The sequence below is a fragment of the Haemaphysalis longicornis genome, unplaced genomic scaffold, assembly GCF_048455015.1.
Source record: "Haemaphysalis longicornis isolate Haplotype H1 unplaced genomic scaffold, Haemaphysalis longicornis Haplotype H1 scaffold_3, whole genome shotgun sequence".
In the NCBI taxonomy this organism is placed as follows: Eukaryota; Metazoa; Arthropoda; class Arachnida; order Ixodida; family Ixodidae; genus Haemaphysalis; species Haemaphysalis longicornis.
In genome coordinates, this window is record NW_027526335.1 from 173,293,358 (window position 1) to 173,318,724 (window position 25,367).

A 25,367-nucleotide genomic window follows, 5' to 3' on the forward strand; every position below is an offset into this window, starting at 1 on the left:
AGTTTCTTGGGAACTCAAGAAATACGTGCCCGGTGGCAAACATGACACTGAGAAATGCAGAACCAGTTGGCTCAATACAACTTGTCCATTCTATCGTGTGTCCTAGTGGAATATCTGTTCCGCTTAGCGAAGATTCCTTCAGAAAGAAAAATAGCAAGCCCGAGGACCGAAAAGTTAGTGTCAATGGCCTCTCACATATCGTAAACGGTTTTGTAGAAATTTCGAAGCCATGACACGAGTGTGTTTTCTCTTTACCCCAACGAGATTTTAACCATGCATCAGAACTTGCGTTCCTCATTTTACACTAGAAACCAATTATAAAACAGAGAGAATAATTTGATTTTCCTTATAGCAGCTAGCAGTTCATAAAGAACTGCAAGACATTTCATTTCTTCCGTACTCAAACTGCATGTTGGCACTAACACTTTAAATATTTACTAGTTTCACACTGACTAGTACATGCATTGTAGGGGCAGGGCGAGAGAAGTGTCCTCGTCGGGCTTGCTCCTTATGCGGCGTCGTTGCACGCGTGCCTTCCGAACGCTGCTGGCGATGCACGAACACCACTGGACGGCCGCTTGCGCGGTGCAGTGCTGCGCATGGCTACCCGATGAGGTTGCCGTTCGGCCTTCTCCTCCTTTTTGACCCTTGCAGCGGAAAAAGGCGGAGTCTCGAACCGGTGGTGAAAGAAGGACTTCATTTAGAACCAAAGCGTAAACCGCTTTCCGTTAAAAAAAACAAAAAAACTTGCGGATGATGCCGTACGCTGCTCAACTCTCCTGCTATTGAGTTCACTATGCGACATTCCGTTTACAAGTCAATAGAGGCGGGACACTTTCTGTTGCACCCACCGTTGTCTAGTGGTTAGTTTTGAAATCTGCCGCAACCTTGTTAATCTATTGCTGAAATGAGCTTTCGGGTGCGCCTATGTGGCCTGGCGGGTAGCGTCACGGCTGTTAACGCTTACATCATGGGTTCGAGCCTCAGCAATTCTATTTTTTCGCGATTCTTTCATTCAGTAAAATGAGCCCTTATAGATCCGTAGTGCGCATTATTTTCTCAAATTGTGGTGGCTTAGTAATTTTTATGTCTGTTTTGTGCGAAGAAGCGCCTATTAGCACCTTTACTTAAACTGATGCCCATCGACAGTACCTGGCCTGCGCTGACTTGGAAACGGAAGGCCGTGTCTGCCTTCCCACCCTCCTCCCACTGAAATTGCGAAATCGTTCATTGTTTATGTGAGAGCGTGTAACCCAAAAACTGTATCTGGTTGGCGCATCACTGGCAAAGCAAAAAAAAGTTAGCCTGGCTTCACTCACGTTACTTCGCGACCACTGATGACAAGAGCCAAGCTGCCAGGCAGGTCCTTATCGCAAGGCTAAGCTTCATAGAACTCCTCGAAACCAGCACATCAATCCCCGTTTACACGAAATAATTTTGGCCGTGTTCCACTGTTCCCACCATCTATTAGAACCTTTTGTTATACTTAAATTTATAACAGTGCCTCGAAGGAGCGCCGCAAGGGCTTTTTGTTTTTCACGGGGTATTTTTTTATTTTCTGTGGCAAAAATCAAGCAGCCGTGTATATTCAATTAAAAGAGAAATGAAGGTATCATCTGTGAATTGATGTCTTGTTTTAACTAAGCTTACTGTATTCTTTTTATCCCACATTGTTGGCAAGTACAAATGCTGCACCACGTTTAGCAGTTTAGAAAAGCTTGGCCTACTGGATCGTCTCATTCAGGAATTCTTTTAGCTTGCTGCATTTATTCTCGGCGCTTTCTCTACTTCTGTCCGGGCTGTGCCATCTCCACATCACTGCGACCGCGTTACCACTTATGGACCCACGAAAGCCTCACCCAAAAACGGCTTCGCTGTTAAAGTAATTGCCGGTAGCAATTATTTCGTGAGAGACAGAGTTTGTTACCTAGATCGTTGCTTCCATATCCTCGAGGAGAACATTTCAGGGGTGGCAGGCAGTCCCTTGGCCTCCTTTACACTGCATACGCCAGTGCATTGAAGCCAGTTACGGAGGAAATGGAGCAATAGAACGCACCTGAGGTACAGCACCTCTGCAGCTCACGACGCCGTAGTGTGTAGCTGCAACTCGTCACCACGCATCGAGTTTGCTTTCTCCACAAGGTCGGGCCCGCAACACGCCAAAGTTAGAAATGAAAGCGAAATTGCGCGCACAATTCAATACCGAGATAGAGGCCTATACTCACCAAAAATGACGGTATTTGTTGCATGCGCAGAGCGTGCTCACCAACCCGGAGAACGTGGACCGGTCTTTCTTTTACTCCATGTTGAAGCCCTGGGTAGGAGGAGGCATGCTGACACTGTGAGTATTTCTTTGTGTGCCGCAATGTGTATAAGTTCTTACGCGGAGCGTTGGTGCGCCTTGCTAATTCTTTCCTGTTGTTCATTATTGTGGAAGAACGTGCCTTCCCTCGGGTTTACTGAACACCATCAAGAATAACGTCTTAAATAAAAGTTAATTTGGAGCCCTTAATCAACTAATTATCATCACCAGCAGCAGCCTGGTTTCGTTTACTGCAGGACAAAGGCCTTTCCCAAAACTTTCCGGTCCCGGCTTCAGGGTGCTATTTCCGTGTCCACTCTTTCCCCCAAAATTTTTGAACCCCTTCTCTCCATCGAGTCTTCGGCCGAACGCTGTTCCGTTTACGGTAAAGTGTCAGCTACTCCCTCAATCGCATGGCGTGACCCGCCCACGTAAATTTTATTCGCCTAATTTGAGCCAGAATGTCTTCCACACGAGTTGGCGTGCTGATTTTGTGTGGAGATACTCGTATCTTTGCTATAGCATGCACAAGAACACAGATAGAAGAAAAAAGTATTGGTCAGGTGAGCAATACTTTCCTGCTAAAGCAAGTTAGCATGGTAAAGCAAGTTAGCCCGCAGGTATTTAGGTTCCACTTACATTTCAGCCCCTCGTCTATAACTCTTCTTAAACGTATTCTGTAAAGCCGCCTATGCGCCTCCGTGTTTGTGGACAAACTGTACACAATATATAGGCTGGTAACAACCACCCCGCGATTTGTTGCTAGAGAATCTTCGCATGTGCGCCGCATGCGAAACGCCAGACAACTCGCATTTTTATGCACTTGGTGGAAGAGAGGGCACATTCAAAAACATAATGTGAGCGCAGGCAGGTCGGTACGGCTAAACAAGGTAGCGCTGCTCGAGATAAGAGCATTAGATAAGTTCACTGCCTTTCGCCGTCCACGCTGCTTACCAACGTGGTAGCTATCGTGAAGTCAGTGGAAGTTACGTATATGCCACGTTGGGAGCTGTCGTCACTGCGCGGCGAAGTAAGCGCCGGTTGCGGTTTCGCTCTATTTCCAATGCATCATTGCAGGATTCTACCGGTAACCAAATGGCTGTTAAAAGATCATCTCACGGAATGTAATCTTCGGGTTCCAAGTGATATTTTCCTGCAATCACAATTCATTTCCAACTCAATTGCGTCCAATGGCCTTACAACATTAGCGGGGGCTCTGCGTAAGGATCAGAGCGACCTTTTTTGAGATTTTACAAAGCATTGTTAGACATTTCAAGTATCAGTACACCTAACTTATCCTGTAGCCTGCTGCCAACAGCCCTTGAGGTTGCGCGAGCTCTGCGCTGTCGCTTCACGGCTGACACCCCGCCTGTGTTTTTAATTTTCACAATATACTCACTATTTTACACCGCTTAGTTAACGTACCTCATTTGTGGCATGCGGCGTACACGTTAACATATTGATTGTCCAACAGCAATGCGCGTATTGGTAAAAATGAGTGAGCAATCACACATGCTTTGTATACGACTTTTATCAGTTTGTTTAGGCATAAGCTTTGGCATAGCAGGGTATAAATACGCACTACCCCCGAGCGTTCGTGATGTAGAAACACACCCCCGAGCGCTACGTGGTAGAACCTCGGACGAGCTTGTTATTAGCAGACAATTTTTATTTATAGCAGGCCCATCTCTGCCACAAACAGGAAGGCCCCCTTCGTTTAGCTTGGCTGAGTTGCAAAATAACACGAGGTAATGTGCACAAGACAAGGAAGTTTGGGTGTAACTGCGTATAGTAGGCTCGCGATAATTCAAACTCCGATAATTTGAACTCTTGTTTAACTCAAACATGCTTTAGGATTTCATTGGCCCGCTATGTTTTCAATGTATTTGAAAGCCGCCTATTTCAAACTGGTTTATTGCGTAATTTCGGTTAATTCGTACTTTTCGCTTGTCCCTGCCGGAAAATATGTGTACATCTTGCCTTCCGACTGCACATTATCGTCCTCCTGTCACTAATTACGTGCATACACGTGTCAAAGCGGAACCGCGCGCCAGCAACCACGTATAGAATGAGGAAGACAGAACAAAAACAAGACGGCTGGCAACCTTGTGCGTGCTCACGCCATGAAGTTGCTGCCCTAGCTGGCATCAAAAACTTTGGTCTGAACTTTCAAGCAAAGGAATTGCCTAAGCCGTCTATTCGCGGTTTTTTTTCGAAGTGTGAATTGCACCGGAGTATTGCGCATGAATATTGTATTATTAAATAGATGTGAATGTGCCGTTACAACACAAATTGGCACGTTACCCCGAGCCATACTTATCAGAAATTCTGATAATTCAAACTTCTCGTTACTCAAACAAAATCCGGTGCTCTCTCCAAGCTCAAATTATGGCGTCTACTGCTGTAAGTTTGTATTTAGAGTACAACTTAGATTAGGTAATTTTGAAGTTTCAGTTTCTTACTTTTTCACTGTAGTCATGATCATATTGTAAACGGGGATATAAGTAAGGGCGCGATGCAACTACATTGGAGAAAATTTATCATCGATATGCGTGCATCTCGTACTGTTAGAGAGGCGATAGGATTACTATTTATGGACGCCGATGGCGCGCTTCCCATACAAATATGAGCGGGTAAATGAAAAGCATTCCAACTGATTTTCAAGTGGACAGATTCATGCTGACGTCTTTGGCACTTAAACCGCTTCAGTATCGATATTTGCTACTAGGCCGTCACGGTGGGGACAATAAAGTAGAGCATACGCTAAGTAAAAATTATTCTTTCAAGCACAATAAGGTTAGACCAGCACCTATGGTGTAGCTATGAGCTTCGAAGAGGGTTCCTTTGTTTAATGCTCTTTGGTAGGCATTACAGTCGGACTTGTTAACTAGTACGAAATATTCGGGTTAGTTCCCCAAGGGACAAACTTTGGCTGTGGCCCGTCCGACGTAAAACACCGCACCTTACAGAAACATTGAATGAATTATTTGACAAGAAAAAAAGGAAAAGAATGTCCACGAGGAGGCGTAATTTGTCAATCCTAGAGCTGGACACCGCAACACCTGATGGTGTGGGTGTGTGGGAAGGGGATGTCAGACTAATGGATAGCAGAGGCAAAGGAGAGATAGACTACAAGATAATAGTAATGATAACACGCACACACGCACGCAGTCACGCACACACACGCACGCACACACGCACACACGCACGCACGCACGCGCCCGCACACGCACCTAAACAGTTAAAAAAGAACAGGAAAGGCACAGGGGCTCCGCCAAGAGTCAGCTGTGTCTAGTCACTGAGCCAGGAAGCGGAGTGCATGGGCGTGCAGAAAGTGCGTATTTTGTTCTGATAAATTGTACCGCCAAGATGCAGATGATTCCACCAGCATTTTTGCTTGCCACAAAAGGTCACCAGTATATTCGTGTGTAACGGTGACCACTTGCAGTACCGGGTAAACGTATTGCTAAGCCCGTGCGGTGTCGCATTTGCCCCACAGGAGCGGCGAGGCCTGGAGAAGCCGTCGGAAGGTGGTAAAGCCCGGCTACCACTTCCGCATTCTCGAGGGCTACATCCCCATTTTGAACAAGAGAGGAGAGCGCCTGATGAAAAAAGTGGCCAGCATGGGGGATGAGTTTTTCAACATGATCCCCATTGCTCGTGCGGCCTCCCTCGGCGTGTTGCTTGGTAAGCGGCGTCGTAATAAATGTGAGCAGATGCGTGCGCGCACGTGGCCACAGGCCCACACGAGTAAATAACCTACAGCTGCATTTTAGGCAGATAGTCGCATACTTCTCTCTGTGCAGTAAAAAAGACTATCCGAGTCGATATGGGGTGCAAGGCTAAAGGATGCCTTGTGCAGCTTGAGGCGCGTACGCCCCACATAAGACAATTGCAGTGATCTATTGCACGCAAAGACGGAACAACAAAACTAATTCAACATTGTTACACACTATAGGACCGGTAGCATCAACTCTCTACAGCATATAAAAAGAAGCAGTTGAAGGAAAACATCACTTAGGAACAGCAGAGCTCGTAAACCGAAAATGGGGCAAATAAAAATACATGGGATTTGGAATCCTACAAAAAAAAATTCGGCCAGCATGGAAATTCAGATACGAAGACTGAGGAAACATTGGAGCTGGCGGTCTTCACTAGCTTTGAGTAGGCTTTTCTAAAGACTGTCCCTTTCTTAAGAGAAAGATGGCTAAAAAGCAGAGCTTTCTCTATGCAAACTGAGATAAATCGAAGGCCAAAATTAGGCGTCTTCAAGTCTAAATTCATGCTTGCAAAGTCCTAAACCAAAGTCCATTTCACCTCCACCAAAGTACAAAGCCAACGCCCTTACTTTGAACCAAAATGAGATGCTTTGCGTCAAGTACGCGATGATACCGCAATTGGATAGGTGCCGGTTTTATAACGCGATGAACCCAGGTTCAATTCCGACCACGGGAAGCGTTTTCTTCTTGAGGTGCGCAATCCCAACACATGCTCGCGCGCTCCGTGCCTCCTCGCCACTTTCTCTCACACTCCATGGCCTAGCATTTCCCTCCTCTCTACTTCGTCGAGCGGGATTCCCTATTGACGATCCGCACGGACACAACAAAGGTTAAGCAGCTCCGCAGTTGAAATATAAACCCAGTGATAAAGGTTTAATAAGGAACGTCCGTTCACTAAACTTTTTTTAACCGGAAAGCTGTTTAGCAACTAGTAATTTTTCCTGTACGCAGTTACACATACCAAGAAAATGCCGAGCGCTCGAGTTTGCGTGCCTCGCGACGACCGCCGGGTGTCCCTGGCGCATGTTTCTCAAGCCTGGGGTACTCACTTAAGGATATTGGCCAAGCTTGCCCAAAGAAAAACTCCAACTTTAGCCGTAATCGTGGCAAGACTTTCTCGGTACGAGAACGACACGCCATAGCGTACACATCTCCAAGGGGATGTCCAATTATTATCACTTCAAAAAATATCAAGGAATTGTCACACTTATGGCAACAGTGATGGATTAAAAGTCGTTGATGCCGTGAAGAAGAAGCAAATCTGCTGCCATCGTGGACTTACACCATCGTTATGGTCGTGAAGGTAGCGTACAGCATCGCTACCTTCAAGTCTTAAGTGTTAGTGTGAGCTCCATTGGATTTTTTGGAATTCTCATAGAAACATTATTGTCGTCCAGTGTCTTCAAAAGTCTAGTTAAGCAGTGCAAAACAGATTACAACAATAACTGCTGCGAAAAAGCCTTAAATGATCCAGAAACAGAACAACGTATACACATCTCGTTGATATCGAACACGCTGAAACACTGACAAAATTTCAATTGAATTGGCGACTGTGTCAGTTTTGTAAATCGAAACTACTCTTAATGCGTACGTTGAAGCCACTGTAAGAACATTAGATCCAGAGATATTTTAGAGCAATACATAACTCGCTTTAAGAAACGCTTCCAGAAAGAATGGGTAGGGCACTATTGCTACTGGCGTCGATCCGAAGCAAGAGTGCCTGCAGTTTCGCGCTGCAAACAGCGATTTTACTGAAAATGCATAAACATTTCCCCTGAATATTGCAAATTCTTCATGGAGCCCTGAAAAAGTACTCAGAAGTGTTCAACGTTCGCAAGGCGCTCCACGGTATCGGTTGATGCGGGTGGAGAGAGAGAGAGAGAGAAGAACTTTATTTATAGATCCGGCAAGATGTAGTCAGCGGCCACGCAGGGCTCGCACTACGACTCTAGTGTGATTCGAATAAAGTCTCTTGTCACAAGCGACCACATGCGAATCAGCGTAGGCGCATCTGAGAGGCACCTCGGCCGAGATTGTGTAGCTCAGTTGAGTTCTTTTGACCAAATAAGTAGGTTCGCGGTCATCCAAAACAGGCTGGGTTGGCGAAGCGCTGACAGATGTTTCACAGCAGAAAACGGCAAAGCATGCTCTCAAATGCCGCAACTTCTAAGAAGCTTTCCTTCATTGCTCTTACTGGTTTGACGCCTCTTGCCAATTGTGGTGGCGACTGGCGTAATGGCCGTACCGTCCGCACGCACCTCCATTCCCGGAATGCTGGTGCTTAGAGCCGAATAATTCAACAAGACGTCGAAAAGCACCTGTCAGAGCTCACCCAAGATTTTTCTGCGTTCCACATCCATAACTGTAGGCGATACAGAGTATGGTTCAGGCATGAGGAATGTAGTGGCGTCGATCATGAAAAAAAAAAAACAGAATAGAGGAGAAAACAGCACTCAAAAGTTTCCCCTTTAAAGGGACCATGAACAGGATTCCAGGGATCGTGATTTCACGCGCGCAATCGCTAGAGTACTTGTTCTCGGCCACATACACCCAATATTACATCTCTGCGTAATGCAAGGGCTCTACAAACATGCCAAAAGATCGTTATTTGTTTCCTTGCTTACCTGTGAATCACCGTTGCAGTTTGAATGAGCTGATGTTGGTGTACCTCAGTGACGCGGTCTCTATGACCCAGCTGGCGCTGAAGACTACGGCTCATAATTCAAACAGCGCAAGAACGACGGACTTGGACAAGTTAGGATACATGACTAGCGCTCACTAGCAATTGAAATTTCAATTTACAGGAGAACAATATATACAAATGGCGCGTGTCCTGTCTCACACCTTGTCCGGTACGGTCGTTTTTGTGCTGTTTGCATTGCGAATCAGTGCCAATTTGCCTAATGGACAGTCCTTCTCAAGACTACGGCACCGCTTTTGGCCGGTTTCCGGCTTTTAGAGAACGCTGGTGGCTTGGGTGGTTGGGTGGTCTTCTGTACGAGCTGCGAACGACTTCCAGCCTGACGTATTTTCGTAGGACGAATGTCGATCGGCACCATCCTTCGCACGAGCTTAGCTGTGTTTGTAGACGCTGCGTCGTTTGCAAGATATAGATAATATATGAGCGCGGAAAAGCACGAAGCGTCTCCTGCATCTGGAAACGCTTCCCACGTGACCGACGCAAGCATCTTCTTGCATGGTGGGCGACGCGCGCACGAATCGACATAAGCTGTGGCGTTTGGGATGCGTTTGGGATGGCCGTCAGCGCGGTTTCGGAAAACGGCGACAGAATACCTGAGGCGGTGCCTTAACCTTCTCCGCCCGAAGCGGCCATTGAACAACCTGCTTGGCGCGAAAGCGCCGCATTTATAAGAAACGCAAGATGGCCGTTAGTTGTTAGTAGAAATGGTAAAAAATTGCCCTGAGCGAGCGCGTTGTGATAAGGGCCCCATATCTAGAACTCAAATGCCCAGTTCCCACTAATGCGTGGATGCTGGCACGACGGACGCGAGGAGCAATGCGACCAGAGGCGCCCGCTCGAAACCACTAGTAGGCGGAGCATGCGCGTCGGCTGCTAAAGAACAGCGTGAAGTACCGCTGAGAAAATCCAGTAGCTGCGCGTTTCTCGGAGCACAAGGGCCTTTACAGGTGTCCCTCGGTGGTCTTGCTCTGCGCTCGTAAGCCCGTTGCATTCCCAATGCTGTGAGGCGTAAGGAAAGGGCGAAACCTTAGGCCTCAGAGCGGGCACTATTTATTGAACGATACCTTGGTCAATATTTAACATTTTCAAATTTATTTGCGGGAGGACCTTCTCGGACGGTGCTCCAACGATCGCCCGCGCGAAAATTGCAACTTTCGGAGCCCAATTTAGGACACCTTTAAGAGAGAATTGGCTAGAAGATAACTCAACGAACAGAAATTTGCTTAACGTTCCTTGGGATCTGTGATTTGGCTGATAAGCGTAATCGGGTTCAAGAACCGAAGCAGCCGAGCTTTGCCAGATATCGTTATGACCAGATGAAACTAGAAATCACATCACTCGCTCAATATTCGCAGGAACGGTGAGTGTGATACACAATTAAGCTTTCTTGTTATTTTCATCATTAACCCTACGCAGAAACCACGATGGGCGTCGACTATGACGATGAAATTGAGCGAGTAGAATACCTCAAGACTCATGATGCGTAAGTGAACTGCTTTTTTCTGTCTATACCAGAACAATCGTTCGCCGACAATGCTTGATGACTGACGTAGCTTTGTTTTGCCATTGCAGCATTTCTGACTCCGTCACGAAACGCGCTGCCAAATTCCACAACTGGTTTGACAGCATCTACGCCTTTACCGCCGAGTGCAAGGAAATGAAGCGACACATCGAAAAAGCAAACAACTTCATTGATACTGTAAGCTTTCCCGAGGCATTCGCTATTACGCCAAGTTATCCCGAGATTCCTACCAATGACGTTCCCGTTAAGGAAGAAACAGACGACACAAACGCTGACGAACAACTCTGCGTATTTTTAATTCGACGGAAAATATACATGAAAAGCAAAAGGAAGAGAAGAAGCTGTTTTTAAACGATTTAATGTAACAACAAGGCCTTCAGTACACCCTTTCGCAATTTGTTTCAGTTAAGTTCTAAGGATTTTCCTGGTGATCCACCTTGCTCATAGATTCGCACGCTAACCTAGCGTAACTTCGTATAGAAGACTGCGTTTGGCTGCAATGCGGTACTTACATACATCTTTAGAGGCGCTTGCTTCAACGGGGTCGCTCACTCACGGCTGTCTTACAAGGCCTGTGAAAAAAACTAAATGTTTTCGGGAGCAGCTGGTTTTATGACGTGTGTGGAGGCGTCATAAGCTACGCGTTTTTGGTAAGACTTGTGAAAAGTGTACTGTGCTTCAGTTCAGTTTAAGATACACGGCGCACGTGCCCTTCTCTTTCATCTCACCGTTTTACGGAGTGTAACTAGTTGGAAATCAGCTCTAAAAAACCGGTGTCTCAAAGGCCAATTGCACTGAAATTTCGCCTCAACGAAACCTATTTTAAGCGTACAGTGCGTACCAACAAACAAACTTGGATATGAATAGTAGCCCCTTGAATCTCTTTATTAATCAGCCAGAAACGATTAAAATAGCCCCGTAGCAGACGATGCGGCACTTGCCGGAGAATCACGAAAACGCCCTTGGTTCGGAAGCGACATTCCGGCCTAGTGGGTGCCTGGCCCGCCGGCCAGCCAGGAGGACAGCTCTAGCTTCGCTTGGTGTGCTTCTCCTGGGGCTGTGGCGTGCGCGAAGTGGTTGCGACTAGGTTTTCTCCGGCCGGCGAGCCGATGGCTCGATGCATCGTCACTTCATCCAGGCCGTAATGGTCCAGCTCTTTTCGATAATGGTTGGAAAAGCGTTGGTTCTTGCTAGTGGTTTGCGCCCTGCATGCACGCATATCATCTGCCATATTTCGTATGTTGCAGTGTGCTAGGTAGGTTATACGGAAACAATGTTTTGAAGATTTCGAGATTTTCATTGCAGTTGGCCCTTAAACATTGCTATGTTGTCCGTGCACGCCACGTATTGAAGACAAAATGCAGGAACCACTGAAATAGAATGAGGGAAAGCGATGTCAGGAAACTTCAACGTTGCCCTTTCCGTCCGTTGCGTTGGAACAGGGGAAAGAATGCTGCTCGTGTACGCGTACAAAACCACTATATTCTTGTTGTTGGCTATTCGTGAGCTTTCAGGGAATGGATTCTAGAGAAAAGATCACCCTATCGGTTATCAATCCCATAAGCGACTGTATATACAGCACGTCGTTGTGTAAAGGCAGGGCTGGATCAGGGGCGATCGCAATCCTGAGGTTTAGCTTGTGGGAAACGCCTCAGCGTCCCTCGCCGAGAGCGCTCCCGCAACCTCCTTCAACAGCTGACCGGCCTATTGCCAGCGGCTATGCCACCACCGCAAACACACTGCCCGGCATACCCCGAGAGAAGCCTAGTCGCCAAAGGTACGAGGGTGTGCGGATCAGCGGTATGAAGGGGGTACTTTGCATGACCATTGCACTGGCGCTTGGACACTAGGACGATGGAAGTGAGCTGATGGGCAGTCGTGCTTTGTTGTTCGCGAGGACGGGCGATGGTGAAATCGGTCGATGTTCTCGGGTGAGTACTGCCGTGCCGTGGGTAAAGGAGTTATCTACAACCAACGTTTTTACCACCACAGGGCGCCTCAGTTCGTCGGCCTGCCGTAGAGGGCAATTCCACTAGCTTCCCATTTGTGGCTATGAGGCATTAAAGTTTTCGAAGCCGTAGAGCTAAAACAAATGCTTTCCCAAAAATCGTACTGGGCGCGGCGACGGTGACATTTAAGCTGCGCATTCACGTTTCTAACCGTAGGTAATATATTTGCAGATACTGGAAAAGAGACTGGCCGACTACAAGAAGGGCATAAGAGATCCCATTTCGAGTAACGTATTTCTCGAAATCCTTCTGCGAATGTGGGCCGAAGAAGGGACGTTGACCAAGATCGACGTCCGCGACGAGTGCACGGCTATGCTCATTGGGGTAAGAAACGCCGCTGCCAACTTCCACATCTCAAAAGGTATCTGGTGCACTGTGTGGGCTTCTGAATGTGTTATCGCAGAAGTGACATAGTTGCCTCAATTTCTACATTGAATACTTTTGATACACATTAGACATATAGAAACAAATTGGTTGAAGCTGTATCTTGCCAACCAAACGCATATATATCACCAAGGGGCGTTGTTTCCAATGCAATTCAATTATTTTATTTCACGCATTTGTACAGACGAAACAATGGGGCCAAAAACAATGGGGCCCTTAGCAAAGCGGCGAGCATTGTGCCCGTGCAAGTCGTAAATACACTAACACCGACTCAGGCTATAGGACGTAAATTAAATGTGCGTAATTCCCTTCATAATCTGCGCGTACAGCTAAAGGTGGAAACTAATTTGGTCTCCACTAAAGTTATGTGATTTATGTCGATTACAAAGGAGAGATTGGACGAAAACGGCTGGAAAATTTGAAGTTGTTGAATTGTAGATTTACAATAGGTAGTGGTTAATAGTCCCCGATTCGGGTTTCAACGCAAAACTGATATAAGTTCTCTACTTTACAATGGTCTTGGAGGCAATTCCACATTATCGCTCCATATAGTTATTTCTGTATATTATATAAATTACCAACCGGTAGAATGTTTACGTTTTTTTTGTTTTTTCGGTCTGTGGGCTATAAGTAACTTGTTTGTGAGAGGGGGATCTTTCAGTATTTCGTAGGCAATACAGGCGGTACCGTAGTTTCTGGCGACTAAGAACGGCGTAGTACCTAGGTTTTTAAAGCTTGGAGCAGAGTGCTCCGTACGATTGAAAGCGTGATAATTCTGGCAGCTCTTTTTTGCAGTGTTATGACGGAGTCCATATAAGTTAAATCGGCATACCTCCCCCCCCCCCCCCCCCGGCCACCTGATGGCATAGAATACGTTAGGTGATAGTGAAATATTCTGAAATGCAGCATTCGAAAATTTGTAAGGGGAAATGCTGTCGTGCCTGATATAAGGTACGACATGATTTTCTAAGCTAGAGCAGAAATATGAGCTTCATAATGTATTCCTTTTCTAACTTTCCACCAGTATAACAGTAGGCTTAACTTTTTAAACTGTAGATGTTGCTAACTTCACGTTTATTTTCGTAATGACCCCACTTCCAAACAGCCCCCCCCCCTCTTCTTAGGCCACTGGCCACCCCTTTTCGTAATAGAGATTTATGGATAAATACATTTTCGTAATGTCTTGGTTTTCGAATAAATATTATGACTTTAGCTTTCGATACGTGTAATGATTTTCAATAATCAGAAAATAATTATTCTGCGTTACTCAGTACCTTATTTGCCGGGGGTTGTATTTGCTTAATTTCCTTGTGTGAAATTACTGACACTGTCTCGTCAGCGTAGACTATCGTTCGCGTGTTACTAATAAATTTTGAACATCATTCATTTACAGTCAAAATAAAATAGGTCCCAGTTCAGAGCCCTGTGGGACGCCGTGGGTAATGGGAAGGAGGTCGAAGCACTGTGTGTCAACCTGTACACACTGCGGACGGGATTGTCGATAGATTCAAAGGAAGGTTAGCGTATTTTTACAGAAAGCATTGCGTTCGAGACTGCGTATTAGTATTTCATGATCTACGGCATAAAACGGTAGTTTTATATCTAAAAAAATACCGATAATGCTCATTCAAGCAGTTTGCAACGCAAATCACCGCTGTGATAGTCCATGTTTTCAGGCGAAGGCCCTGTTGGCTTTTCGTTAAAGGTCATATTTTATTACATACTAAGTATTTCGCGTTGATAATAGTTTTTCAGAACACAAGTTTTTTTATAGTAAGCACTGAGATTTGTCTAAAGTTTCTGAACTGATCCTGCTTGTCACTCATAAATTCGTGTAATTCTGGCTATTTTTAGTGAATATGGGAATTTGCCGGAGTGCTAAGCAGTATTTTTATGAGCTAAATCAGGGCAAATAACGTATGTTCAATTATATCGTATAGAAACTGTCACCTCACTTGTTGGTAATCTCACGCTTACATCACTTACTTTTTCAGGGGTAATATCAAAAAATGCAAAAGAGTGCAGTGGGTGTGCCGGCAGTGCGACATTACAACGGAAGTGTAAATGAAGCGCCGAATTCCTAGCAATGCTGCGGAAACGTTCATAAAACTTGTCACCAGAATTGAATTGCAGCCTTCATATGGGGAAATATCTGGAAACTTTGGGACATCAGTTTTTGCCATTCCAAACGGAACTAATAAATTCCCAAAATTTTCTCGATGTCAGATTATCTACTATGATGCGAGCATGATACTCTTTTTTGATCAACGTATCTACGCCAAATATTTATTTTTATAGCACGCGTATATATACATTCCTTTAGCATTGCACGTGTGTTATTTATACTTCTGACAGCAATATTATTTTTTGTAAGAAAGCTCTAGGGCGCTACCTGTAATCGACGGATGGACTGGTGTTTCGTAGCTTCTCTTAGTACGTGAAGGTGTTACAGCTATACACTGTACAATCGCGCCATAAAATTGCTCATATAATTCTTGGGGGCCATTGCGAGATATCGCAGGATCTCTTATCGCTAACACATTTTTGTGTATTTGGTTCTCATCAAGTCATGTCGAGGTCGACATAGCATGCATGAAGTACCGCTAGAAAGTGCGACAAAGCGATGCGCCAGAAAAGTGCCCTGATGTGACAGGATAGCGTTAGAACGGTGGTTTGGGCTAGTTGGTGGTGCGTACTGAAATTGGAAACAGCGCGAAAAGACGGGACAAGGAAACGACGACACACTTTTCTGGGTATATTTCGCAACCCCCGCAATAAACCAACCAGTTGTTAGAAAACAGCGCCGTGTGTCGTCGTTTCCTTGTCCCGTCTTTTCACGCTGTTTCCAATTTCAGTGTCAGGATAGTTTACCGCAGGCAGTCCTTTATCAGAGCTAAGGTGTATTAACAAGTGATCTATGAGTGTGCTAGAATTGCTGCCTATTCGCTTCGGGGATTTTATGGTGTTGCAGAAGCCATACGATTCAGACAACGTTTCGTATGGAAGGCGAGTGTTAGCTATTGGGTTTAGGATAATGTCACCCCACAAAATGCACTTTTCTTTACTTACCGCGAGTGGTTAGAAAAGGACGGATAAAACAACCCTTGCACGCAGAAGGATCTGCCTTGAAAAGTAATTCCGTTCGCACTTCAAACCGCGCAAAATACGACGGAAGAAGAAACGGGAAAGTTCGCAGGATTAGCACTGTGGCTTCCAGTTGCGGCGGGGAAAGAGATTTTCCATAGTCCTGAGGCACGAGGATGACTGGCCGCACTTCTCATGCGCACAACAAATAGGCCCGAGCCCGGCTCGCTCCCGCATCAAAAGGCCTGAGTCCGGCCCTGGCTCGCGCCCAAAAAGCCATGTCTGGCCCGTTCCCGCCCCTTGGTGGTGAAGAACTGCCTTACTGCCTTACTTGGTCGGGCCGGAGCTGGGCCTTCCGGTAGGCCCGGTCCCGGACAGTTGTCTAAACCAACGTACTCACGTCCGCTCCCGTGGCTGCCTCAATCCAGAGAGTGCCTCCCTTCGCCCGCGCAATAGGACCAGCCTGCCGGTCCTCCGATCAAAGTGACGTGGGAGGGTGCGTCGTGACCATGACCGTGACACACCTGCCTCATGGCAGGAGCAGTGGACGCTGTATGGGAGATGGGGATCCCCGCTCACGCCTCCGAGGTTCACCGGGAGGAGTAGGAAACATGGCGGATCCCCGCAGTTCCCACAGCCTGAAGCTTGCGATTTCGCTCCGTGTGCAGGCTGCGCTTTGGCGAAGAGCCCGTCTCGAATGCCCCATAAAATGCCGGCCTTGAAGTTCATCATTATCCATTCGCAGGGGTTTGACCCGACTGCAAACAAGATCGCGCACACCCTCCACCTGCTCGGCCTGCATCCAGAAGCTCAGGCTAAGGTGCACGGCGAAATCGACTTGGTCTGCGGAGAGGGCTTGGACACTCCAATCACAAACGAGGAGCTGAAGGATCTTACGTACATGGACTGTGTACTAAAGGTGAGAGACTCTACTACCCCGACCACTATTCGTACTTTTGGCCACCCTCCCGAATAACATGCGGCAGACATTGCGTAAAAGTTCTCCTATTGCATATTTAACGTGTCAACTGCAACATATGCGCATGTTGGTTGATAGGTTCACTTCGTGGAGCCGTTCTTCGCGGCTGGGTGCGTTATCGAAATGCGGACCTTGCAAATTACTTGACTCGGCCAGCAGAGAAAGGAACCTGCAGCGTTCGGGAATAATTGCCGATTCCATGCAAGCTCAATTACGGAGAATTAGAATTTGCCGCAGTCTCATTCTTTTCCATGCCTACGGATGCGACAACTTAGCACATGCTCAGTTGGTAAAAACCGAATTTCAAGGACACAAAACAGTGCCTTGTGCAGGACGAACAAATGCATTACACGCAAACAGAGCTATGTCTCTGTGTAGGATCTTTGTGCAGTTCTGAGCGCTGTTTGGTTCCTCGATATTAACCAACAAGTACACACACTTCCCTTGCTACCAGTTCTCTTCCATTTCTCTGATTCTTCATTTCCAGAAACGTCCTCTTTTCGCTGCATACTCTTACGGACTAATTCAGCAAAGGCTGATCTCACAGACAGTCTTCAACCGTGAAAACGTGCAAAACACGTCACAGAAGCCAAAGCATGGAATCAGCTTGGTGACATATATCGTACAGACCTACCCCTCCTAATTAGACAATGGGCAGTGTTCTTGCTATTTATTGTAGTGTATCCACAGGCAGCGTGTGGGTTTGATGACTCGCTCTTTCGGGGCGATGAAGGAAGCTGTGAGTGCATTGTCGTCACATTGTTCCGTTTCATTGCGCAGCTTACCGCGAGATATATTGCTGTCCGGTTTGCGAATAACAACACCAGTTCAATTGTTCTGCTGTAGCTAGCTCACACGCATGTCGCCTTTATATCCCTTACCGCAACGTGCACTGGCAATAATTAACTTTGAGTAGAAATGTCGCCATACCGACGCGATGGATAGGGGCCGCCATTAGTTATAGAGTAAATAGTTTTCGATTTACTGTACAGAATTGGATACATCTGTTACAATGCGCTCGTTTCCACCGTTAATTGTCCTGGCATTGCCTTAAGTGAAACTGAAGTCATATGTAAGCACAGTAACAATACTGGCGCAGACAACTCTAGGCCATGTTGCGACCAGTCTAAATGTGTTTACATGAATTTCTTTAGTAGAAAAATTAATTTGAATGGCTGCTGTGATTTCTTCGTCGTCGTAGCCGATTTGCTTTGACGTTTCCTATTACGTGAACTAATCCGTATTGGCTAGACTGCGGGGCTGGTACCGGCGCAATCGGTCGGCGAAATCGGGCGCTGAGCCTGACATGTGTTTTACCTCAAAGAGTGTGGCGTTACTTCGATAGTTTGTATAATGTATCAATCTTAGAAAGGTGTATGATGTGAAATTAACTCCACAGTACCTCAAATGAAACACAGTAATCTCTCGATAACTCAAACTGGGATGTCTCGAAATATCGGTTTGGTGGAATCTTTTGCTACCGTGCATTTACCTTCCATAGGCGCTATGTATGTTCCCCCTTTATCGCAAAACGGTTTTTGGGGGACCACGGATATCTCGAAATGTTGACAGAGAGTACACAAAGCAGTTTGCTACAGGCAGCTGGTAAGCTCTCCGCTTAGTTCCCTTAAGGCCTAGCTCCCACCACGCGCAGAACACGGTCGGGAACGGCAAAGCTACGTGGAGTATGCACTGTACGAGAACAATGTCCCCAATAATGGAATGCTGTCCAACGCCTGCGTCCTTGAGGTAGCTGTAGACGACGCAGCTGATCATGCGGATAATGAGCAGCGAATAGTGCGTACAATGGCAGAAACAAGAAGCGTGCTGTGCGCGCTTCACAACATGGTAAATTGTAGCATTGGTGACCAAGAATAGGTGCGATGCATTGAGCAGCCTGAGAACGCTTTTCTGGGACCATATGCGAACGTGAAATAGGCGAGCATCACGCAGTTCTTTCTTCCGCACTGATAAAAACTAATTTTTCATGCATAATACGAAAGCTTCCCTTTGCCGTGGAGCTTTCTTTACCAGCATGGTAGCTGTTCTTTTACTGACCTGGCCACAAATTTTCAGCATTTCACTTAACTAGAAATTCCTCTTATCTCAAAATTTTTAGTGAATTTTTCGACTTCGAGTTAAGGAGAGATTACTGTATGTAGAATGGTCACGACGCTCAGACGACTTCGCTCCGCTGGTGTTGTAAGCTGCATATGCGTGTACGACCAGTACACGTGTAGCAAACCTAAGGCCAATTAAAGGTAGAAGAACACTCGGAGAAATTAATCTAGGCAATAGAAAAGGAAAATCAGCCGAATCTTTCATCGTAAAGCCTGAAGCTAAGGTACGGGAGCCCTCTTTGCGCTAGCTTACGGGCATGCAGCGGGATCACACAGTTGCGATGGCTTTTCTTTATTGTTGGAACGCAATCGCTGGTGATCGGATATTCGCGAGGGCTGGGGGAACGCTTAGTGCATAGCGCTATCGAAAAAATGCTCAGATTAGCAGCTCGCAATGCTGGAATTCGACAAGCAAATATGAATGTAGGACTGGTGGGGTAGACCTTGCGGTAAACAATGTTAAAATTGGAAATGACATTTTTTTAGTGTCTATTCTGCTCTTTTACCCCAAGAGGGATTACCTGCCTTCCGGATTTAAAAAAAAATTGTTAATTTCTGAAGAAAATAGCTCGCTTTGTTTTTGTCACAGTACTTCATGGAGAGCCTGGTCAATGGAGTTTTTCTGGCGCTTTATGCGCTTTAGGAGGAAAATCACGCAGCATGTTTGTGCTGGTAACGCAGGTACAGTTCTGTACAAACACCTGCACAGAAATTAAAAAATAGAGGCGTTTTAAGAGGCATCTCAACTTAAGGTTTTCCTTTTTTTTTGTTCAGAATTATGGCCTCATTGCTTCTTAACGGTATATCAAATATATTGTTCAGAGCCCCCGTTTACACTTGTTCAAAGAACCATTGACTAAACAGTTAACTTTTCACCCCTGTAGTTTCCGTAGTATCTGCCTATAAAGTCCGGACAAATATTTGCATCTACGCTACACTTGACATGATTTTAAGTACATTTCATTGGTGGACCCCACTGTGACAAAAAAACGTTGAATTGTTTTATATTGTATTCTATTAAATAATTTCTACCTAGCAAGTTTTTATTGCAATTCAGCAGCATGTCTAGATCAGGCATAAAAATTACTAATGGCTTCAGATCATTATATTCCTAGATATACGCCCATGAAATTGGCCGAGGCGCAGGGAGGTAGCGACCGCGGTACCCCTTTCTGGGTTCCAAGAGTTGTCGCAGTCAGCGAATTGAATTTATAGTGAGAAAATTTGCGAATCTAGACATTACAATGACTAGGCAATGATACCAAAAGTGTCGGGTACTTTGAGCATACCTGCAAAGTGTCATATTAAATTACATTACCAAAGCTTTGGCCATTACAATTCATCACTGATGCGAAAATGTATTACTTAAGGGGTACTCACCTGTTAAGATTCCTGTGAGGCTTCAAAAAAATCGTGCACCAATACGAAATGCTTTACAAATACATATGAATGTTCACAACGGCTTAGTTTGCTTATTTTTGAGATATGTCAATTCTGCGCAGAAATAAAAAATAAAACCCTTGCTTTCTACACAGATAGTGCAATCTACTGAAAACTGCGTAAACTAAACTGCGTTTTTTTATTTTCTATTTCAGTAAAGAAGTGATATGTTTATAAAAGAGGCGTACTGTCCCATTGGGGACGTTTCAATGGATTTATAAAGTTTTTCGTGTGGGTAGACGATGCTTTTTAAACCCACGGGTCACGAATTAGTAAGTTGCACGGGATTGGGATCAGGTTAGTCCCATTTAAAGTCGACGGCTTAAGTGCCTAGCAGCCATTATGAACCCCTTTCTCCCTGTTTCGCAGGAAGCTCTCCGACTGTATCCTCCGGTGCCAGTTGTAAGCCGGACGTTACGGAAAGACATTTCGATCGGTAAGACCTTTTTTGTTGTTCATTTGCGTAACAATGAGACAAAAAAACACACAATAACTCAAGAAGTTAAGCGGCAGTTGAAAAGTTTAAAGGCAATAGCGGTCAACAAATTAGGCTAAAAAACACACTTCAGTGTGCGCATACGGCACACACCTGGTCGTACACAGCTGTTGAAACAGGTTGAAAATTACGTGGTTAAAGCATGAGAGAGTCCTATATTTTGGTTGTGGTGGTGGGAGGAAACGGAGGTACACATGAAGCAACAAATAATGACCGGAATTTTGGCCTACGGGCATACCTTACAGGCATAATTACCTTACATCACAGTTTCCTGCAGGACATGCAACCAGTAGTTTGCGGTAGGCTGATGCTTGATTTAGTAAGAAAGTCCCCCAGATGCTTATGAATCGGAGGACGGAGCAAAGCATCTACTGGATATGTCGAAGGACACGGACATGCAAACCGAGCAGAGTGACTGACGTCTCTAATACGCGCGTTGTTAAAGTGACAGATAACCACAGCCATGCTCCAGATCCAGCCGAGGTTCGCTGTCTGAAAATCTGTCTGAGGTGGGAATGCATGAATATTCGTTCGTTTATTTGCCACGACAGCACTATAGATAAATGTATGCAGATTGAGCGTCGTGGCATTCGATTCACCGACGAAAGCCCTGGACATCACTGTTTACTTCTTCGACGCTTGTGTGTGCTTTGAGGTTTTGCGGAACACATGTTCGCTCCAATAAACTCCGTTCCTGGAAGATCCCTGCATCGTCCTATCTTGATGACAGCTATCTCGATAACAGCGAGATAGCCCTTCTTAATTTTGGATAACAGATGTTAGAGCGCCCCATGAGGTACTTTCGTCGAAGCATGGTGAACGTCATTTGCGTCAGTTTTCACGTTGATTAAAACGCACGACACGTTCATTCTGTGAAGGCCTAAAGTATCTGCCTTTTATAGATTGCTTGCTTCCTCAATAAAATTGTGTTGCTAGTCTGCACTGTGCCCGTGTGGTGTCTTTGCCTCAGACTGTTGTTTCCGCAGTAGTAGAATGAACCAGTGCCAACAAGCCCAGTTCACAGATTTTTAGCATATTAGTGGAGGCTACGAACCACCATTTACAAAAAAGAATTATCAAAATAAATATTGAAACCGAAAACATGTATCATTACATAAGCTCTACAAAACGGAGACAGAAATGAAGAAAAAGCCCAGAAGGAAAGATAGAACTCGAATCAAAATTTATGTATACACACCAACCGCGAAAATCCCCGAATATACAATGAAGTCCACTTGCACACAAAAAACGTGTTCTGAATGTAATGTAATTGCGTGTTTCTATGCGGTGTAAAGGAGATCAATGGTACAGGCGCTAGTGAACGAAACACGATAGTGCGCCAGACTCCGCAGCCGCGAAAGCAGCATCGACAGTGACAACAAAACGAAAACCACCGACGACGAAGACGACAGGCGCGCGTCTGTGAACCCGCTCCATCTTGGATAACGGTCATTAAAGGCATTTCGTCAGCTACCTTGCGTTGAGCAATACATCCCCTCAGAGCTGTTGAATTTTAAATCGTTTGGATTTTTCATTGGCACATAATCCTGAAATATGCGAGATGTTTTTGGTTTGATTGTGTACCACTAGGAGTGTCCCGTGCTGTCGCATTTTTCATCTTCATTACGAGCGTAAAAATTATTATTTTTTTCTTCGATGGTCATGCTTATTAAGGCGTAAAAACAAATTTTGGAATTCATTCCTAGCTTCCACATCGGTCGTAAAAGAAGTTGGGCCCCCGTCAAGCTGCCTGCGAGAAGCTTTCTTGCATTCCTGCATTTCCTTTTCGTTATTGGCATAAAATAATGGCCAAAATGAGCTGAGAATAAATAAATTCCTCTTATTTCTACCCTATTATCCCTTAAGCCATTTTACTTCTTCTTAAACCACCATACATTATGTTAATTTATCTCAGTACTTTTTTACTAATCCTCACTATAATTCACAAATTGCTGATTATAAGGAAGCTCTCTTGGACTCAAAGCTAGCGGTGTTGTAACCAAAACGCACTGGACGAAAGCCAAATTTGCGTAACGGAAGGGCACACGATGATGGTGATCAATCGATGCCGGTCGGAATTTAACCTGTTTTCCTCTCGTTATACAGCTGTCGTCTATCCGATTGCGCGATCATAGCATTTGGGTAGCTAAGAATTTCCTTTAGGTTCATCGCGCAGTGTTGGCTTACGACATCGGCTGAATTGAAGGGAACTTAGCCAAATCTACAGCCAAAGTTGAAGTCTTTAGCTTCGGGCTTTGACAGGAGGAATGACGGCGCTGTAACGAGGACGGAGGGTTTTGGGGGCGGGGGAGTTCAGCTTTTCGTGAGGGAAAAGTTTGCGGTTGTCTAAGTTTGTACTTTACTCTCAGGCAGTTCCCACTTTGATTGTTCCCGTTTGCACTTTGATTCTGGGTTGCTTTGCACTGTGTTCGTTGCAGCTTTGACTTTTATTGCAACAGGTTCGACTGCGGCCCTTCGCATTTTGATTCTCGGGTGGAAGAGAGCTTCACGTTTCAACCATCATCGTCATTAGACGAACTTTTGTTACCTTTGAGCGTCATTATCATCTGATTTAAGGTTGGAAAGCCTTGGTTTTGTTCTGAGCCTTCCTCGGTAACTAGTGTATTGCTTCATTCTTCCTCACGACGTCGTTATTCGAGGTGAACCTTCCAGTAAAACATAGCAGGCTTTAACCCTAAAATCTTAAGCATATGTACCTGTCTCTTGCGTTAACTGCGCAGGCAGTAGGTAGCATAGCAGTTGTAGCGTTTAACCGCGTACAGGCTGTGACGTCGCGTCCACATCATATCGAACCACTGGACCGAAATGGAAAATAAAACAAATCCTTTTTTGGGGGCATTCACGTAGACTTTTATATGTTTTTCTTCTGAGGCTAGCGGTATTTCCAAGCCAATGCTTTGCAGAAATTGCCTGGTACGCTAACTCCACCTTTTGATCCCTCGACCATACTTTTTTGGCCGACCTTCACCACCGCCGTGTTACCATACGTGATTTCTGCCGTTACGGAATGTTAAGCGGAAGATTGCCTGGGTGCCGATAACCATTCCCACTCGTACGATATTTTAAGCCTTATTATTAAAGTGAGTGCTGCCCTGCAGGCGGCTTGCACTCATTTTGGGAACTTGACCCAATCTAAAGGCTGTTTTTTCTTGTACACCTCAGCTAACAATTATTTTTCTAGAAGCACAAGTACGTGTGTTTACCCGAACTTTTCTAAAAGCCTCGTGCACTTTTACTTGAAGAACTATAAAGTCACTAAGATTTCCTTTACCTATAAATATCGCAGCAGCGGCGTGTTGGTGCATCCAACGCGTTGCTTTTGAACATATCTCGCTTAGCGTATTTGTACCTGAACGGGCAAATGTTGGCCCCATTGTCCAACTTCGAACATTTTGCTGGAAACCTACGCGCCCTAATTAACAAAATGACGACGCGAAGGTGCTCCTTTAGTAGAGAGTAAGAGGAGGGCAAGAACCTAGTTTTTAGTAGAATTCAGAGCAATATCTACGACAATTTAGGACGCATAAAGTTGATCAACATCGATGGCGAGGATTCAAGGCATGATGCCTCTCGAAAGACTTACGGAATGACTTTCTTTTATATTTGCAGGGAAGTACACCATTCCTCGGGGAACCGTGGGCTTCGTGGCTCTCTACTTTCTCCAGAGAAACCCGAGGTTTTACGAAGACCCTGATGCTTTCAAACCAGAGAGATTTATGGATCCGAAATTGGCCCACACCTTCGCTTTTGCCCCCTTCTCGGGCGGTGCTAGAAGTTGTCTCGGTAAGTGGCTGCTCAACGCTGCCGTTAGCTTGGCTGCGGTAACACGTAGGTGTGAAGGCAGCATTAGCTGCTTATCTATAACATAGAGAGAAAAAAACAGCTGGCTACATTATCCAGTGTTACGGAGAAGCCCTGGAAAGGCTAAAATGCGCAGCCTATGTTGAATCCCCCAAACATCGCTATGGTCACTTGGAGGCGAAAAACTACGCGTGTTTTTTTGCACTATTGATTATGCAGTTTTGGTAGATTTTCTCGGCAATTTCGAGCTTGTTGAGGAATCGTTGAATGCAATTGAGAAAAGTGTTTATCCTTCAAATTTAGGCTACTATGCGTTTTGATAAAAACTAGATCTGGGTGTCGCTTCGCGATGCCAGAAAAACGGTGAGCAAATTCGAAATGATAGAAAGTTATCTTGCACGAAGAAAGATGGAGCCTGCTGTAGTTCTCAAGCATACAGCGTTTAGGCAGGCAAGCCATATGTGACAATGAGTGATGTCGGATGTGACCGCTGCGTGCTGTACTTGGGCAGAACTGGCTGTTTTTTAATGCGTAGCATTCTTTGTAGAGTGCCCCCCTCCCTTAGCCAGGACCGTGTAACGCCCTGCATTTCCACGATATTGCAGATTTCGCGGAAGTTGCGCCTTTACTCGTTATAATAGCGTAAATGGAGATGTTAGGACGAGCAGAATGAAAAAAGCGAAAAATAGAAAATATATAAATAAATGCAAAAAAGCTCACACTCACGCG

General features: G+C 45.4%; 1 protein-coding gene across 1 annotated transcript in view; it reads left to right on the forward strand.

Moving 5' to 3' along the window:
- Positions 1–25,367, forward strand: part of LOC144175801 (cytochrome P450 4V2-like) — a 54,768-nt gene that overhangs the window by 24,517 nt on the left and 4,884 nt on the right. Inside the window, exons 3-10 of the mRNA XM_077704803.1 lie at positions 2,256–2,341; positions 5,802–5,989; positions 10,199–10,265; positions 10,355–10,481; positions 12,485–12,637; positions 16,527–16,700; positions 20,690–20,756; positions 24,447–24,620. Of these exons, the coding sequence (XP_077560929.1) occupies positions 2,256–2,341; positions 5,802–5,989; positions 10,199–10,265; positions 10,355–10,481; positions 12,485–12,637; positions 16,527–16,700; positions 20,690–20,756; positions 24,447–24,620 (1,036 nt within the window). The remainder of the gene's footprint in view (positions 1–2,255; positions 2,342–5,801; positions 5,990–10,198; positions 10,266–10,354; positions 10,482–12,484; positions 12,638–16,526; positions 16,701–20,689; positions 20,757–24,446; positions 24,621–25,367) is intronic.